This window comes from Rhopalosiphum padi, chromosome 2 (genome assembly GCF_020882245.1).
Source record: "Rhopalosiphum padi isolate XX-2018 chromosome 2, ASM2088224v1, whole genome shotgun sequence".
Taxonomy (NCBI): domain Eukaryota; kingdom Metazoa; phylum Arthropoda; class Insecta; order Hemiptera; family Aphididae; genus Rhopalosiphum; species Rhopalosiphum padi.
The window spans coordinates 11,196,301-11,217,891 of NC_083598.1; the positions used below are offsets into that span (position 1 = coordinate 11,196,301).

Genomic DNA, 21,591 nt, shown 5'->3' on the forward strand with positions numbered 1-21,591 from the left:
ATATAAAAACGTATGGAATAATAGTAGTATTATATTTATAATATATATATGTATTTAATACCTAAGTATTTACGATTATTAAACAAATATAATAATATGGTCTAGAAGATGAATAAATAAAATGTATATTATGGAAGTGAATGAAAAAAAAATGAATGTTCATAATGTTCAAATATACGCTAAACAAACAGATATTTTATTGTTTATTTAATGAATTTCTAAAACGACGAAGTACCTTCCTACCTATAATATATTAATATGAAAGATGTTTTATGTATTTTTTCTAAATATTCATAATAATCGGTATGCATTTACCAACTATAATTATATTATAAGAACTAATAATATACAGTAAGTTTTAATAATAGCTTAAGTTCCTAGCTTTTGCACATCTCAAACATTGTTTTGTATTTATTTCAATTTTTATCATTCTAATAGCTGTCTGTATTGTTTGGACTGTATAGATGATACTAATAATATTTAATTTACCTATATAATTTTACTTAACGGGTATAGTATACATATATTTCATTATATATAATAATATTATACACTTTGTATATATATGTATATAAAACGCTTAAAAAAAAATCCTTTCAAATAGAAGACAATTAATTGAAATCTCTTGTTCTGTTTTATTATTATCATAACATTCATAACATAAAAAAAGAATTTTAAAAAATTCAAATGACGATTTCAAGTATTGTATTAGTAATAATTATTTATCTTGATTTTATAAATTTTAATTTACAGGAAATAATTCTTGTTCCTTCGTTAATTTACGAATATAAACTAATATAAATAGTTTTACTTAACATGAATCATGTATAATAATATTAAAAAAAAAAAAATAAATTTCAAAGGATTTAAAAACATATATTGAGTTATTATAGTTTCAATGTTAAAATATAATTATTAGTTGATTTTAAAGTGGGTATATTATAATAATAGTGAACAAGTTAGTAAACTGAAATTATAGCATTTTTAATTTTTAATTTGATTCCGTTGTTTGGATTGTTTAGTCTACAATAATAATTTAATTCAAAAACTCTTGTAGTTGATTTCAAACGCGGTATTATAAATTCACTTTATTTTATCATACAAATATGATTTTCGAAATAATTTCAAATATATGATATTATGTCGCGGTATGAATAATATCGATCTGTATATTTAACGATGGAATTTGAATGTTTCATGATAAATCCAAACATTTGTATACGTATAACCTAGTATAGGTACCTATATATGTAAATCATATATATAAGGTTTTAGGTTTGTGCACTAAATTGTCCGAAATCAACATTAGACCATTTTTCGCATGGGTAGATTTTTAAGTCAATATTATTACAATGAATTTTGTTTGTTTATTTCGGACATTTCAGGACGTAGATTATATAATATAAACTAAAAATTTGAATAATGTAATTTATTGTATTTTAAGATTTATTAAGAGATATTAAGTTTTAGTCGTTCAAAAATACGTAACATTTTATTCACGTTTCAGGTTACCCATATAATTATTGCTATAATTACGAGTAATGTAGTTGTTTGATCTTATTTTTTTTTTACAAATGTCGGTATGTTTGAATGCACTATAAAACCGTGCAAGTATAAAACAACGATATTATTACAGTGACTACATGCTATTGTTCCAGTGTTTTATTATGTGTTTAATTACTATTGTTCATAATAGTATAAATTCACTTTTCATTATTAAAAAAAAAAAAAAAAAAAACTAAACAGAGATAACCTAATCTATTCAAAAATACAATTTGTTCGCAAGTTATTATACCTACATAGTCCATTAATAATAATTGTATTAACCAGATGATCTTTCTCTTACCAGAAAAACTTTCTGGAAGTGTTATGTAATAATAGTTATGAATTTATATACGATTATTTATAATTTTCTATCTACAGAAATTGTCGATGAAGAAGTTTTCGAGTGTTTTAGTAAATTATAAATTAGGCTTTTCCCATTTGTATTTCGATCTAATCGCGTACTACTGGTAATAACTTTAAACGAGTTTCAAACACTTAGCGCAATGGCATGAATCACGTCCCCAAAATTAAGTCCACAGTGACTAATAACGTAGCAGCGACTACACTCAAACAAAGTTAAATTATCGAGTTTGAAAGAAGTATAAAACGTTTTATTTTTATAAAAATTAATGTCGATGTTCCGTTTTGGTTTTTATTTATTTACTCGTTGTACGCCATTTCCGTACCAAATAAATTTTTTTTTTCCATCATAATTCCAAACTGGCCCTCGGAGGAAGCTCGTTAGGAAGTCGTTAGAATATTATTATTGCTCCGCGCAATGATTTCTTCGCCGTTTTTATTCGGTCACCCGCTTCACCCTTCCTAGACCCTTCACGTTTTACAACCATCGACCACCATTCTACGATCCATTTTTGTCTTTCTCTTGCGAAATGAAACGTCGTAAATGTGGATGTGTTATCTAATACTTACTATCTTAATATCTATTCGCTTGCTTTAATATCATCACCACCAACGCATCTATGTCTGACCACGTAAATTACGTTAGATTTCGAATCTCCGTGAGTTTAAAAACGCAATCGTTTGCGAATACATTCGTAACGGTATTTCGCGTGGCAACAATTTTAACACCAATAGATATGGTGTCAGTAGTACTTAGCGGTGAAAATTTGTAAAAAAACATGAGATACGCCATTTCAGGCTAGACATTTCCTATTGTTTTGCGTTATTTAAAATAACATTTCAAATTAGAACTATTGAATGTATTTTATTTCAATCATCACTTAATACTTACATTGTGTTATTATTTTATTTAAATCTATGATATTTATGCGTATTAGCGAAGATGGTTCATTGGGGTTATGTTTATGCATTTTGATGTTTTATACGCATTATACAATTTGTTAGTGTGACAGATATTATGTTGGTAGATACTCTCGAAAGTTTCAAACATAACACGAAAACTCTACCTTACCAAATGTATACAAAAAAGTGTTAAGAATTCTAAAAACGAAATTAAATTCACCTTTATGTCTATTTGGATTATACTTCTACATATTTTGGATTTGATTCCCTTAAATTAAAAAAATTGTATTGTAAAAAAAGAATTTAATTTTAAAATTGTAATATTGTTTATTTTCTTTATATAAAAAACGAAAACAAATAAATATTAAACGTGAACTAGTTAATCTAAGGTAAGATTTTTCATTAACTTGTCACATCAAAGAGTTACGTTGTAATGAGTTTTTTATAATAATTATTATTATTTCTTTACTACAAAAATCAATTTGTCGAGAAAGTTTTTATGCCATAACATAACAACAAAAAAACGTTAAAAATATCGGTTTGACGGATTCCAAACACTAATGATGATATTATATGATAATAAAATTGCATACGGCGTAATATGCATAAAAATCAAAATATTTATTCACTATCCAAACAAATTATAGTTCCCAATGCACATAAACAATATCGATTTCAAGAAAACATTCTCATAATATATTTCCTATTGAAAACTTTATAATTAAACTAAAATTTTCAATCTTACTATAATATCAAATCGTAGTACCTAATACCTATACAGACAAAACCAAGAAATTGGTCACAAAAATCTAAACTTATACATTTCTTTAATTTGTTACTGTCACCAACCACTTCATGCACTATATTATGGTACTATTAGAACATAACTAAAATATTGTTGTATATAAATTTATATTATAATTTATTATCGACTTGTTTTAGTATTAGAGGGTAATTTTGAGGAAAATAAAATAAATAATAATATTAAACAAGGTATATACTGTAAAATACGAATATCATATTATTACCATCCCTGTTTTTCACTGCTTAATATAATATAATAATATACCTACTTATTGTACGACGAAGTATTTACTTATTATAGAATACACGAAGTATTTTTTGTATATATTATGTGTATTATATAACAAATTCGTCAACGTGCACATCGTGCGTAAACTGAGAGAATTGAGGTTTTTGTCGATGAATCTTAAACATAAAATGTAAAAAAATAAAACCAACTCTATAGTATCTAATGTTTATGTATATATATGAAAAAAAATGGTGTGACATTCTCATTCACTAACTACATTTGTACGGAAATTCTAATATTAGGTACATCTAAATAATTCAAATAACAAACACGTAACCTTTTGATAGAGGTGCAACGACGTGGGAGGCCAATTATTGTTGTTCTTCTTGAGTCTGTCGTCCGACCTGCCGTTGGTGATTCCCCCGGCAACGAGTGCGCCGCCGTCCTCCGCGGGAACGTTCCAACCGAACAGGTTGCAGAACATGAGACCGGACAGCAGGAAGACCACACCCACCGCGCCGCCCGTTATCACCTTCGATTTGGCTGACAAAACGATAGCCATTTCGTCGTCGGCGGACGCGTTCAGCGCACATGATAACGGCCGCACGAGCACATGTTAATTTACCGCGATCGATAAAGCGCACACGGCGACGGCAACAATAATATTATAATAATAATATTATATTTTCGTTTTGATATTATTATCCTAATATTGTTATTGGATTGGTTACAAACGTCCTCGGTACATGGCAAATCACCGAAGTTTTACATTATTTCAGATTTTTTTTTTTTTTATCTTTGTTCTCAATCGAACGACAAGAGACGACGCGAATTAGTGTACATCACAGTCGACGGGTATTTAAATACGCTCTAAACAATATTAAAACAAAAAAATTATAATAATATAATTAGATATTATATTATAATATAACCTAAATCGTTTTCCGTTTAGTTCGTGTCAAAAATCTGGATAAAAATGGGCAAAGCCACGGCGGCGTTAATATAAAGCCGGTCGTAACGTTTTAAACTTGCGATGAACTGCTGTAGCTAGTCCAACTGTCTATTTATTTTGATGAAATAGTCGAAAATCCCATAAGTACGCGCGGCACATGTGATTTATGATGTAAAATCTAGTCGCCGTCCCGCAGGAGATTCGTAGTGTAAAAATGCGCTCAACCCAAAAACGGGACTAATTTATATAGACATTAACCGCATTTGTAGTGTATATCTCCCCTCGAGGTTTATCGTCACACTTTGAATTGACTATCATGCGCTTTCGAAGTATAAATGAAATGTTCAATTTCGTATGCGATAGTTTTATATATATATATGTACATGCACAGCAAACGAATGTGCACATTAATCATAGTGATTTTAAATAGCATAAACATATAATATTATGCATGGAGTTTTCATTTTTTGATTCAATCGTTCAAATAAGACATTAAAATTGTTATTATACCACTATTTTTTCCAAGTATGTTTTTTGAACGTGACATAAATATTAAAATAAATATTTTTACGTAATGAAAAATTAAAAAAATAATTTATTACAAATATTGAAGTTTGATGCGATGACGAATACTATTAAAAATTGAAAAAACTGCATTATTCGTTTAACATCATTATTTAGTTATTTCTATTTCTACACACACACACACACATACATATATTATTTATATTAATATACAATTACAAAGAAAAGTTATTTTTTTTGAAATGTATTAAACATATTAGAAAATATACCACAAACAATAAAAATCTTTTATAAGTATTCTTTTTTTATTGTTATTTTGCTATTAACAAAAAAAAAAAATAATAATAAATTCTAGATACAATGGACCAGTAATAGATTTTCGTATCATTTCACTAACTGTAATAGATTATATTTAGAGGCTTTTTACAAAAGTTATACACAATTAATAAAAAGAAATGATATCATTGTAAAACCGTAACAGCAATTTATTATTTGATTTACTTTTCCAATACATTAATTGGTAAACGCAACTAGTATAGATACGAAAAATAATTTTAATTGTTTTTAAAATTAAACTTGCACATTTTATTTACAACGATCCCATATAACGCTACAAATCACAAACAATATAAAACAATTATGTTCTGTGCGTGTGACATTTATATCTATCGAGTTCGACGTTACATATCTGACCTGAAAATTCTAGTCTTTGATTACTTTTTTCCTTAATCCGACAAAAAAATCGAAACGGCACATTTTATGCGCTTTTTATTGGTCATACATTATTTTAAATGTTACATTTTATCCGTTACCACTTATCACAGGACGTTATTACCTGCAAACATTATAATTGTACGGTATTCTGCGTTTTTAATATTTCAATTTGATTATAGTTTTAATTTCTTTGACTCATTTGTTTCCTTTAATGAAACTATTTTTCATAAACGCTAATATAATATTAACATACATTAAAACTTTCAATATTAAATTCACTTTTCAAACAAAAACCTTAAACTTTGAAAATTAGCCCACTAAAACCCCTATAGCTTGACTTTAGCTTTAGTTTTAAAACGGTAGATAAAAACATCTATATTAGGTCAACAAGCTTAACCCGTTATTACTTATTTTAGATCCTATTGGTATTTGGTCTTCGAATGAGCCAAACTTCATAGGTATAAACCAATCCAATAGTTAAATGTTCATATCATGTTAGTGTATACCAACCATGCAATAATATTTGATATATTTTTTTTAAGTTTTGAACAATGCAAGGAAATAATTTTACCCATTAAAAATGATTTTGATATGATGTATGACAATGGTACTTTTATATTCTATATTACATTGTAGTAATAAATAACGAAACCCCAAAGCATAATGCTTATAAAGCAGGATTTTTTTTTTTATTATTATTCTTATCCACTATAGTTGATACACGTCACGGAATGTAGTTCGGTGACAAGGGCAACAGAATAAAAGTTTTTAATTTCTATTATTATTGGATCTTTTTTCAACTCGCCATTGGTTTATTTTGTTCGTGTGGGCAATTTTAGTTAAAAAAAATTCCTAATTGTTTTTATGACATATTATATAACATCAAAACTATACATAAAAACCATCAGATTTGAAATAATTTGAAATTCTATTGGACAAACAGGAAATGGAGTTTTGTTATACAAACTATGCTATACGGTCGTACTTGTAAAATATACGCAAGATATCAATAACTGTATATATTATAAAGGATGTTTGTCCTTTTTTGACATGCAAATTTCTTCCTCTGTTATAATAATTAAAATTTAAGAAATTTGAGAAATAATAGATTATATTGAATAGTTTAAATTTTATATTGCAACTAATGATGAATTACTAATTAAAAAAAATATATTTCAATAACAATTGTATTATTTACCTACAACACATACTACAATATTATTTAATTTTTAACTGTGATTTTTAATTTCTATTACAAATATGGAATTAAAATATATACTTCTGTCAGTATCAATATTAATATCGCAACTATGTGTAACATTTGGACTCAGATTATAATTCAATTTAAAAAATATAATATATTACTTAAATTCTTAAATTGTATATTTTTTTCAGAATATAATATATTTTATCTAGTAACAGAGAGCAAAAATAATTTGTTTTATATCTAACAAAAGCTTTTACCATTGAATAATCATATCGAAACCATTCTAATCGATTTATGACTATAAACGTAAATGAAATGTTCGCATCGTGCAATTTCTATTATAGATGCAAATACTAAGATTTAGCGTTTAGTTATGCGATAAAAACAAGTTGAAATGTCGACTATACGATTTCAGAACTGTAGTGTAATCTTATCTATTCAGATGGAAAATAATATTTTGATTCTCATGTATATAATAGGAGTATGCAATAAAGAGTGAAATCACTTATCACGCAGAGTGGAAAAATATTAAAATATACCATTCAGTGAGCATTTTTGTCAGAAATATTTTAGTGTCGAGTGTTTCAAAACATAAACAATATCTGACCAGATTACAAATGTAAAAATAAATGAATAAATAAACGACGAAAAAAAAATCGCATAAAATTTCTCTAGGGTTAAGCACTTACATCTACAAAGGTCAAAGTTGGTTAAATAAGAACTGTGTCGGTATTCTCTATTTTGTTAGCAGCCATTGGCAAATAGCATGCTCACCGTGATGTTCAGCGTATCCTTTATCCTCTTCTACTACGTAATAAAAATATAATAAAAGTAGATAAATATTTAAATAGATTAAATGTCATCTGTGGCAGCGAAATGTTTCTCTTCTCTCAATATTACAACAGTCGTTTGTATAATATAGGTACTCGCGTTAATAATAATAAACATAATAAAAAAATAATAAGCCCCCACGGTCTGTTTTACGCATTTTACGGTCTCAATGGTTGGCTGACTTGACGGGCCTACTTACTATCGGTTACATTCCTATACTATGCTGGGTGTTTTCAACTCATTTTTTTCTTGGAATCCTTTAGTTATTCAAAATATAATTTTTGGAATTTTTACTTATACTTTAGGAACATATTTTAAAATACTTATGATTTTTGTATTATTTAAGGAGTATACCGTGAAGATGAAAACTTCAGTTTTTGAACGATAACCTTTTTAATTAATAAATATATCAATATTATTAATATCGTTATTTATTAATAACGATAATTAATTAACATTCGTGATTTGTAAATATGGGCCAATTATAACAAATACTAGATCCACTATTACATTTATTTTTTATTTTTATAATACCATTTTCAAGAACAATTGTTTTTTAAATGGAACATTTTAATAACTGAAAAACAACTCGTTTGAATTTGGAACTAAACACTAGATATTCACTAAATAATTTATAGTTATGGTGGGAGGGAAGGTTTTGTTTTATCGCTTGAAATACAAAAACTAAGCACAGAACACTCACTGAGTACCTAATACAAAAAATAACTTGAAAATATGGCATATTAATTTTAAAAATTTGATATAATTCAATAATAATTCATTATTCATCGAGGCGGTGGTTATTAGGTTATTGGTAGTGGTCGTAATATTTACACGCAAAAAATGTTTGTCACTGGACCGTTAAACATTATTTTACGGACGGATTTGTGACTGTACGTATATAAGTTAGATATAATTGTATTTTTTTGTGGTGTCTGGGCGACGAACGATCGCAGAAACTGAGGCTAAAATAGGTAGAAAATGAACATTTATTTCAACTAAAAGATGTTGGATAATATTATAATACAATAGTTTTGACTTTTAACGAACTTCCCCTTTTTCACCATCGAGGTCCGTATGTCATCTGTAAAGTGTCCGTTCATTAACCGAAAGCCGCAGGTCCGATTTAAACAATATTATTATTGTGATCGCTCTCATTTAATAAAGAAATAACATGGCCAGAGGACCTGCGGCTATATGCTCGGGTTTCCACTGCTCATGTGTAGGTTGTACGTAACCCATGAAACTATATTAACGAGATAAAATGAAATGAAATCTATTATTTTCTAACACATGCATCTTCCCTGGTCTAAATTCGTGGAAATAAAATCAATGTTTTCGTGTTCTTATTGTTAATTACACCACATAATGAATTATTAAAAAATTATATACCTGGTTAATTTATTATATGACCGCATATTATCGATAATTATAAATACTATTTTTTTTTCTATAGAATGATTTGTATTCAAAATTTCAAAATTATCGTCATGCGAATCCGTGTATTTGAAATTTACAGCACATACGTTGTCGGTAAAATATGTTAATTTTTATATTTTGTCGTTATCGATATGAAAAAATATTTCACGATAGTTATAATATATTTTTATATAAAAGAAAGGTTCCCCCCATTCTAGTTTAGTATAATCTCTAAGGTTACAGATAATGTCAAAGAAGGAAATACACGACTAACACAACTTCGAAAACCGAAAAACTGAGAAACCTATATACAAATACACATCAGTACATTACACACGTGATGCCATCTGTTCGATTATTTCGGTGACATTTTTAAAAAAAATTAATTTTTTTAGATGCAATTCAGCAGATGGTTGGAGTTGAGTAATAAAGCTTCCCAGTATCTATTTATTTAAATGTATAGCGATATAATATATTTAATTTAACAAAATACACGAGATAACTACACACGCAATTACGGAGTAGACACCACGTCACCGCCCTGCTAAATATTTCACAAACGCTGAACCATACAATATTTTCATGTTTCATCGAAAGTTGTAATGTTAAAAGAGGATATCATGTTTCTCTGTAAACTTGTACGGTTTAACAGCCATTACCAGGTATCTAAAATGACTTAATCCCAACTCTAGGCAATTCATTTTTTATCTGAGCCGTTCGCTATTATAGATGTCTGCAACCGAGAGCGCCACCACCACCACTTTCCTCATTTCCACCAAACATTTCATCAAGTATGTCTATAATGTAACTTATAGGCTATAGCCATGGCACAAAGTTATTGTGAGATCATCATTCATCACTCAACGTTTCATATCACAGTGTATGGTAAAGATAGGTACATTATTAAAATTTAATTTTACAGTTAATTATTTAAATCAATAACAAACGAGTATTCATAATATTCACCTTATACATGCGCAATACCTACTTCATTAGCAGTAAACTATTTACCATATAATATAACTTATACAGTATTTATAAAATTATTATCACAGGTGCGTGTACAGTAGATGTTAATATTAAAAGCTTAGCGTGCCCGGATATGTATGATATAAGTAATAAGTAGGAACACTAGGAACCATTTGAAATAAGATGTATTGAGTTAAATATACGGGATGATCATTTTAAACGTACAATTTTCATAATTCACAGTTGAAAATAATAACACTTGTTTAATATATCCATTTGATATGTGTTCGTAACGTACTTAACGTGTATACACAATAAAGTATACAATTTCCTTCGTTCGATTATTTTCAACCAAAAGCATATTACTAAAATCGTAGTAGTTGAAAATATGTTTTTCTGAAATAAAAACACATAGTTTTAAAAACAAAATGACTCCTTTTTTTCAGATTGGATTTATAGATGAACAGCAATCAACAGATCATGCCATTGTTTTATATCTAAATTGTATTACAATATGTATAATTTAAATATGACGATATGCCAAACAATTCTCATAATTAGGTATTTGGAGTTATTTAATTTTGAATATTTTTTTGAACTATGTTTCTTAAATTATGATTGAATTTTATATTGAAAATTGAAAAAAAACAAATTGTGTAAGTTTCATGACTATTACATAACATATATTAATGACAAAAATCAAAAATGGAATAAATTAAATCAGTTAACAATTAACAATTAAAATGTACGAACTCCTCTAACTATCTCGGTGTTGCCGATAATATAATAATATACAAAATGTAACATAATCGTCTGAGATTACAACAAGTAAATTACCTCAGTATTCATGTATTTTATATATTATTATATATTATTAGATCCTACGCGGAGCAAGGATATATGCCTTATGATTGTATACTAACTTGTGTATTTTTTTCCACAGTTAATTCTTTTCTGTATCTACCTATTACCTAATATAAAATATCAATAAGTTTAATACTTTGCTCAATTGATGGGACATTTAATAAATATAGTAGGAAAAGAGATATTTTAAATTATCAGTATTTTACTAAATGAATCTTTTGAATATTTCTAAAATAAGTAATGAATATACGTAAAAAAGTTTTATGAATTATACATAAAAAATAATACATTATGCTATTGTTTAGATTAATTATAATGTTATAGGTATATATTATTACTGTTTCAATTTAAAACTATTTTTAGATATTATTTTTTAAATATAAACATTTTTAGTAATATTAGTGGAAAAAAATATTGATCATATAGATAGACTGAGTAGTGTACAATCTTGTTTATCAAATGCAATGACACCAATCATTGTTTTCATAATTAAACACATCCATTGACCCATTTACTATTATTATTTTTTTATAGGTTTGTATTCCCGTATTTTTATTAACTAAAAATAAATTTATTTTTATTTCTATAATTATTATCAAAAAAATAGGTACCAATATAAACAATTTATTTAACAAACATCTCAACGTTTTTTTGTTTTGAATTTCATCGCAACATCTAAGGATATTATGATACATTATGCAACATAACTATCCTAGAAAAACATCTGCATTAAATTTACATTTGGAAATTCCATAATAAGTATTTTATAAAACATTTTTATTACCTTATAAAGTGTTTTTTTTTATATATTTATATATATTTTATATATATAACACATCAATATAAAATCAATAGTATTTTCTTTATGTTTTAAATCTCAAAAAATAAATACAATTTTAGAAAAAATATAAAGTAATTTTAAGTATTCTCAATTCATGAGTTGAAAAAAAAACATTTTAGTAATTTTATTATTATTTTGTTCTTAGTTAAATGCTATAATATTATTCATATTCATTTGTACATATACAATGAGTGAGTTTAAAGCAATTCTGAGATGAATTTTTTTATTGAGTACTGAATTACTTAGTATTTCTATTATAATGTTTGTCGTATGAAAACGATTATAATATGTTAAGTATATTATAATAATAGTTATAAATTATAACTTATTATTTGTGTTGACTTATTACATAATCTTTGGTCATAGATAAGTATTTTTTTTTCATTTAGCAAATAATTTTAGGTGAAGTTTCTACCAAATTCATTTTTACTGTAATAAATAATTACGCACATTTAAATAATAATATTTATTAACGAAATAATTGTGAAACACATTGTATTAGAGTTAAATTTTATTTTATTATTTTAATGGTTGTAAAACGTATTTAGCTTTCGATTGCCTCTTAAAAATAAAAATATAATTTTACTAACTGTATTTAAGTAATACTTTACCTTTTTTAAAATTATTTTTTTTTAATAAAATTAAACAATATTCGCAGAAAACTAATTTCAAATGATAAATTTAATAGTAATTTATATTTAGTAAATAAAAAAATAATAATAATACAATTGTGCATAATCTAAAATTATGAACATTAACACATCTACATAAATTGATTATATATAATCATATAATTCAATAAAAGTTAGTATTTATGATTCAAGGGTAATATAATTACAACTATACATAAAAATGAGTGGTGCAAGTTATTATTTTATTGAAAAATATCAATAAGTGTCTAAAAATATTTACACATTTAAACTTTTATGAGCAACGGAAACTCAATTGTTAGTCTTTCTAATAACTATGTAATGTTTGTGATACTCTCTATAATCACTCTACTATATTTGGCATAATATATATATATATATATGCATGTGTGTGTGTGTTTTATAAATGTATAAATTATTATAATCGACATATCATTGTTTATAATTATATTCAAATCCTAGGATTAGAAAAATATAATAATATTAATAATCATAATTTAAATTTAACTGAATTAGAAGGATTGCCAATAATTAATATTTGTATCCGCAAAAAATCATATAGTATATGAATTTTATAATGTATATTCACGTTTCCAAGATCAAACGTGAACCTTTAAAAGCATTTTTTTTTCTAATCCAACAAAAAAGAAAATCATTACCTGATCAAAATGGATTGTCCTCTAGATTTTTCACAAAGGAGGGGGAAACTTTTATTCGACACGCTTTTAACAGTGTTGAGTGTTCCTCACTCACTACCACTAAAAGCTTAAGCAGATTTCGCAAAGTACCGAGAGCGTTTTATGCGAAATTATTATTTCCCCTAAACCCACAGCCATCGATAGACGACAACGATCGTGTTAATAAATAATTTGATTACGTATGTCTGTTTAATACTGTCTTACTCGATACAACAATTATTATACAATACAATACTACTGAAATATCATGATCATATGATCATTTATGTGAATACGTACGTAAGAAAAAAAAATATATTAATAAATGTCTAAATTTTTTGTTTATTTATATTTTTATTTCCGCCACGTCTAACGCGATGTTATTTTCGATTTGACTATACAACACGAGATATCGTTCGAATAACGATAGGCATCCGCTAATACGACCGACGGCGACTATACTGCAGCGTGGTCGGTGCGAACGTTTTGAGAATACCGCCAAATCACCAGCGCCGGCGCCAGTTCTGCAACGCACAACCCTTCCGCGCGTATATCCACACCCCGACCCGACTGCTTAGTGCTGTGCCTTTTTTTCTCCCTTCAATTATTCCTCCTTCTATTTTTCTCTCTTGTTCTTCTTCTATTATTTTTTCGGCAAAATTTCAGAAGGATTACATGGCTGTTTTGACATTTAGACGATGTCACTGCAGAGAGAGAGAGAGAGAGAGAGAGAGAGAGAGAGACAGAGAGAGAGACAGATAGATAGCGTGATAGAAGCGAATGTAATGGATACTGCCGACTCGTGTGTAATAAGCATCAGTGTTCGCAACAGGTGAAATGGAGATCGTTTTCTTCAAAACTCGCGTTCAATAATTGTTCGAAATTGAATCCCAAAACCGTAGCATCGCGCTATTATTGCGAACTGTGCTGTTTCGCACTCGACACCGAAAACAACAAAGAAAAAGTGTTTTATTCGAACATTAACGACGAAGTAATAATATTAATAATAATAATAATAAAGTAGATAACCAATCTGCAGAGTATATTTCGTAATTGAATAAATCACTGGAATGTATGTGTTAAATTTCAATTCAATGATGAATCATTGCATGCGAAATACGATTCTGGACGAATACGTTCTATGAGTCTATAAGTAAATTGTTTAAATCGTTATTTTACGCGTGAATATTTAATTATTCTGACATCACCTCAGCTTCATACTTTAAAGTAAAATAGTTTTAAAATGCTATTGATTATTTTAAAAAGTACCGAGCATGTTCATTGATAATATTACAAAAATATCAATAAAATCACTTATTCTTAATAAAAACCTTCATCAACGTTAACGAGTAGAGTATTTTTTTTACTATAAAATGTGTCTTCAAACATACAATTTAAAATTTAGATAAGAAACGCACATCGTTTTAAAATTAATATATTTATCGCTCTACTAAGTCTACAATTAAATCAAAACAAAACCGTATATAAGGTATTATACTTAAATGATAATATTTTTGCTAGTTCATCGCAATCGGTGGCGATGTAATATTATTCCAGTGTTGAGTCGATGCATATTTAAAATAATTTATTATACGTAATTTGTTATTTTTTTTTCTTATTCAGTCCAATCGTGACAACATAATATGAACTTGCCAATTTGGAAAAGTTGATGTTCCAAACTTTTTTTTTACTCTGAGAAATTTCTAATAAATTTAACGACATATTATAGTCTCATAATTTCAAAGTTAAATACTAAATAGGAAACTTTAAATTGTGAGGTCTATTTCGTTTATATCAAGTAATACGAACTCAATTAAAATTGTACTCATGTCACAAACTGCATTTATTAATATATTTGTTCATTATTATCAAAGTGATTTGTATTATTAATTATATATTAATTTTTAGAGTGTGAAATAATTTAAGTTTAAATTAAAAATTAACTGTAATTAAATGAAAATTGAAATTTTATGCAAATCGATACATTTTATTGAAGAAAAAAAAAATTCTACATTTTACCAGAATGTTTTAACTATTAACTTAAAGTACACATTTAATGTATGTTATAATGGGTTATTAACATTTCTAAGAAACCAAAAAACAGAAATCAAATTTCACAAGAATTATGTATAGGAAAATAGATTAATTTGTTGTTTAAGTACCTACTGATTTAATAATGAATATAAAGGAAAATAGCTTATTTATAAAACAAAAATATATACATTATATTAATATGTACTTATAAAAAAAGTATATTAATAAAGTAATGTGTTTTAAGTATAAAAATTGAGTTAAATATTATTATAGTACAATAAACTTAAAATGTGTATAAACAATAGTTATATTCGAATAAATTATGAAATATATTTAGCTTGTTCATGTGTTGTACCTTAAACTGTAGAGATGTATATAATATATATATATATATATATATTATTTGAGGATAACTAGATTTTAATTGTTTATATACTGTAATAATGTGTCACATATATATCTATTTTTCGTTTGAAGAAATTAATGTTTTTATTGTATTCAATTGATATGTGCTTCAAAAATTAATTTTAATTATATTTATCTGTCTGAAATGTGCATCCCATGTTTTTTTATGAAACAAAGTAATATGTATCATGAAGGCTACTTAGATACCAATATACCATGCTGATATCCAAATTACAATTAAAACGATAATAATTATTAATTATATTTCATATTGTATAATTATATGTTGGCAATACATATCGTAAAAAAAAAATTTAAATATAATTAATACGAAATTAACGCACGAAGTCGATAAACATACAAAAAAAATATTGAATGTATATAAAGTTAACAAAAATATAATTTAAATTAAGAATAAAAAATGTTGTTATTTTTATTTCATTTTACAAATAATTACAATTTACAAAATAAATAAATTGTTTTTACGTTTTTGCAATATTGTTTAAAAATGTCTTAAACTTGATTATAAATTTAACTATTACTTAAAAATATATTAAACTCGTTTATGAATTTTCACGTTCTTTTATAAATTGCTATTGGTAATCTTAAACGTTTAAAGTTTTCATAGTTTAAGTGTTCTCGCGTTGAAAACTTTTTCATAACTCAAAGTTATTTTTTATCACGTCATTCTCCTTGTCAACCATAAGAATAAATAATATTATTTTTACACACTTCAATAAGTTTATTGTTCAAAAATTTGTTTATGATGAATTATTGAAAAATAATATTGGTAATACTATTTTATATAATAACCTTGAGAATATAATTAAACCATATTCTGTCGATTTAATATTATATTTATATATATATATGTATATTTTTATTAACAAATAATATTACCTCTACATTTCATCATTTTATTAATTTCTTATACAATTATATTCACGAAAATACACACAATAAATTGTGTTAAAATTTGTTGTGAATGTTTACCGCATGTAAAGTGTTTATCTTTTGTTGACTTTGCCATAGATGAAACATTTTATATTGACTCTCAGATATGTCTTAAGCATCCATAAGTTCTCTGACAACCAGACGTATGCTGTGTATTCACACAGTCTCGAGACAACGGATTGCCCTTATATACAATGGCCTGGTTTCTATAAACGTCAGAAGAACAGGTGTAACGTTTTCGCGAATGAGTATTCCAAAGTTCTGCAACTTCCAGCTGAATATATTATTAACCCGACCAAAAACTCTCACTGAAAATATTTCTGGCGTTTTCGCTCACCCGTCTGATGTCACCAATCTCAAGTTATTAAGCAACCGTCGCGGCATATTATTTTATTCACCTTATTCCAAAAGCTCTGAGAAAAATTTCTCTCATTAAAATGTATAAATTCAACCATCCATCTTTCCCTCTCATTACTTCTTTCTCGATCTCGGTATTTCTCTAACAGTCTCGTTTTTTTTTTTAAATTTTTTATTTTAGTTGACCGAAAAACAATCTAATAATTTCTATGATTGTAATATTAACCGGTAAAGGTTAATACTATTATTATCATTTTGTGTACACAAATATTTGTACGGGGTTTTTTTTTTATACACTACTAGCTGTATTATCCGGCGATAAATGAAACCGATATTGCCAATCCACCTACGGCGAATAGTAATAATAGTAAATTTATTCTTTACGCGAACAAATAGCAAGCAAAAATAAACGAATATATGGTTATTGGTTATAATTTTAATACTGAGTAAAGCCTACCTATAAAAACTGGTTAAATCTATAATAATATAAACCTTCCTTGAATCGTCAAAATCGGACGAGTATTCTTTTTTATTCTACGTTTAAACCTCAGCCATACAGTGTGTCTTTTATATAATATAATAGCTATATTACTCGTGGTCTCGTGGTTGCTATTCCAATACGTTTATGATCCGTCCGAGATTCTAAATAATATGTGTTCAAAATGTAGGGAAAATTAATCAAATTAATCAACAATTGTATATTTATAAATCTGACTAATAATATCGGTACTAGCCGACCATCTATTATATAGTATATGTATATATATACATTTTTTTAATTCAGTTGAAATATTCTTTTATTGTTTTTTTTTTTTTGTTAAAATTGGCCGAAGATTTTAAAATACTTTTATATAAACCTCAACCATAGCCTTTAACTCATATATTATATAATGGTCGTTCCTCAATTTTACATTTATATAGAATAGCTTTGTTATCCTAAATAACAATATTAAATGCATTATAGAAAATGATATATAATCTTAAAAACTATTTTATTATTTGTAACAAATGGCAATATTATATATATATGAAGCAAACAATATGTCCGTGAGCTGAAATAACACGTATTCCTAATACACACAATATGGGCTGAAAACCAAGTTACAAATTCGTATCGAGTCTCAAGGAATCTATAAATATAATTTTTTCTAAAAACAATTCAGTAGTTTTTTATTTACATAAGATAAAGGAATGAATGAACGAGACATTATTTTTTTTATAATATAACAGTAATATAAATAATTAAACATTTTTAATTCCTTTCCATCCGCATATATATTATAACATAATATAATATAAAATAAATCATTGTTTTTCCATGAAACATACTATAAGAGATAATATAATATGCAATTGTCAAAAATAAAATTAATATTATGAATTTCTGAGTTACTAATAACGGGCTATATATATATATTTATATATAATTTTTGTTAATTATTCATTCAACTTAAGTATCGTAATATTATTATTATCTATAGACTGTAAATTATTTAAAAAAAAAAAACAAATGCTTTAAAGTGACTTATCAAAATCTAACTGTGTTATTATCAAATATTTAAATTAACTCAAACACATATTTATTAAAAAAAAATAAAAAAAAAAAACAAAATGTAAAAGTAATGAAGGATTTTAAAATAAAATACAATATTGTCAAATGTATTTCAGTATTTATTTTAATAATAACCTATGAAAAAACTTACTACGAATATAAAAATAAAAATGTACAAACAAATTGTGTTTCATACAAATGTAATTCAATACGTATACTAATTTGCGTTACACTAGAGAAAGTTATAATTATGTTTTATTTTTTACTCATCTTTTCACTATTTTCCTTTAGAAACAGTTCAAAGACAAATATTATTATTATTATTATTGAAAAATATATTTTCGAATTCTCTTTAAAATGCATTCTACTTCGTTTTTCCCATTTAATACATTTGTTTGAAAATTTTCTAAACTTATTTTTAAAAAAACTCGTACCTATGTATCCAAAAGAAAATGACCAACGTCGGTAATAAGTAATACGGTTTTTATGTTTTTCTTATAGTCGTAAACATCTAATAGTTTATGAATAGTAATGTGAATCATGACTTTTAAAGTTATTATTTCTTATAAATAATAATAATATATGTATATTATATAGGTTTTTGGTTTTGATCAGAGTACAAGCCATTCGATCGCATATTTTTAACCTACTCACGTGAGTATGTTACGATATCATAAAATTGTTTCATTTACATTTTATACGGTTTTTATAGCTGTTTACTTGACAATAAACCATTGTATTTTTCTATTACATATTAAAATGTTATAGAATAGATAGAAGAACATATTAACATGATGATAATAATATTATAATGTTTCAAACTATATATATATATACTTGACCGTGTGACGTGTAACCAAAAATTATGTTTGGTTCTTAATCAAAGTATAATTTCTTGTCACAAGACACAATGCACAATTTAAAATCATAAAACATATATGTAACTGTTAAAACATATTGACTGTACATTTTGTATTATGCTAAGTCAATAAATATACACTTATCGTCTGGGAGCGTTTTCGAATTGTGTCGTTTATAACTCGGGATATTTTTGAAATGTGTTTGGTCGTAATAATGGTACCGAAATGTTAAACCCGGGATCATCATTATTTATTATTTATTATTTATACATAATATATTATTTTTTCTTTTACTCGGGAAATACGATATTATAACTGGCATAATTAAAGCTAAACACACTAAAAAATTCGATTTATTATTTTTTATAGGTTAAAATTTAATTTATTTTAAATAAGTATATTTTTATTGGAATTTCAATTAATAATAATGTTAGTACATAACTATGAAAACCGTTAAGGAAAAAAAAATTTTTTTAATTAGAATTTTTTTTTTTTTGAGTTTTAAACAAAAAAAAAATAGAAAATTATCAGAATAATGGCTGTCGTTTTATGTGCATATCAAAATTTAAAAAAAAAACATATTGAACTTTTTATTGCCATTTTCCATTGACAGTGTACGGTTTAAAGTGTTATTTAAATCATTTAAATTGGATAACTTTAAATTTAATGTATATCAAATTAAAATATGAGTATACATTATACCAAAATACATTTTAGTTGCATGCATTTATATAATTTTTTTAAAAAAAAAATATCTATTTATGAATACTACATGAAATCGATTAAAGATCTGATGGAAAATGTGTAAATTGACAAAGAGTTATAATTATGCTTAAATTTTATTTAAATTTTTTTACGGTTATCAATATTATTATCATTGATTGTGGTATTCTAATTTTATAAAAATGTTTAGTTTAGTAGAGGAATAGGTAATGGTGTGTAATTTAACCTTGAATTGATATTAATGATACTATATGCGTCGACTTAGTGGAAAACGAGCAGCTATAAAGGTAAGAGTAATTGTATAAATTATAATTATTTAGTATACATTTTCAATAACACAAGACTCGCCTGTAATACAAATTAAATATAATTTCAATGTAATCAACTTGTATAGAAATTTAGAAAATTCAATCTTTGTATGCACTATATATATGGTAATAATTTTATTAGAGACCGAGTATGCATGACTTATGTCTAAATCATATTTCAATAATATCATATCAAAAAAATAACAAAAAAATAATTTTAGCTTAGGTTTAAATTTACGTAAATATGTATTTAATCATTTTTTATCAGGCAAAGTAAACTAATTTTTAGAATGAATATTTTTCATATAAACTATAATATTATACAGTTACACTTGAATAACTTACTGAGTAGGTAAACAATATCTTTGCATTAAGTTTTTATTAATAATTACAAGTATAAATATATATTAGTCCTTATAGTAGTAGATTAATAATTATAATACTACACGATTATATTGCTCGTATAGTATTTTAATTTAAAACGTTATAATGAAAAATATGATAAATAATCTATCGTATCCGAACTGATAAGGTGCTTATATTTTTATTTTTATTTAATAACAACTTCTATTAAAAAAGGGTACTCGCCATAAAAAAAAAATACTATCACTATTATAACAATCTACATTATATATATATATATGGAAAATACGTAAATACATTATACAATACTCCAAGAATACAACTTCTTATGGTAAAAACGAATCGTCATTAAAATAATAGCATTTTAATTTTAAGTTTATGAATTTGATTCATGAAAAATCTGAGATGGGAAAAAATACAATACCTATTGTAAATAACATACTTACTAGTCTTTAATTTTTGTAAAGTATATTCAGATCGTGAAACTATAAAATTAAGTAAATAGGAAAATTTAAAACAAAAGGTATATCATAATATTATGTTAT

At 25.7% G+C, this 21,591-nt stretch overlaps 1 protein-coding gene across 2 annotated transcripts in view; it reads right to left on the minus strand.

Moving 5' to 3' along the window:
* The window catches only part of LOC132918891 (collagen alpha-1(XVIII) chain), a 233,862-nt gene that overhangs the window by 153,527 nt on the left and 58,744 nt on the right, over positions 1 to 21,591 (minus strand). The window contains exons 1-2 of one of the 2 annotated variants that reach the window (XM_060980236.1): positions 13,473 to 13,958; positions 4,179 to 4,711 (exon numbers count right to left, since the gene is read on the minus strand). The exons of the other annotated variant lie outside the window; for it this stretch is intronic. Coding sequence (XP_060836219.1) covers positions 4,179 to 4,403 — 225 coding nt within the window. The 5' untranslated portion in view covers positions 4,404 to 4,711; positions 13,473 to 13,958. Of the gene's footprint in view, positions 1 to 4,178; positions 4,712 to 13,472; positions 13,959 to 21,591 lie in introns of those variants that run through there. 2 annotated transcript variants of the gene reach the window in all.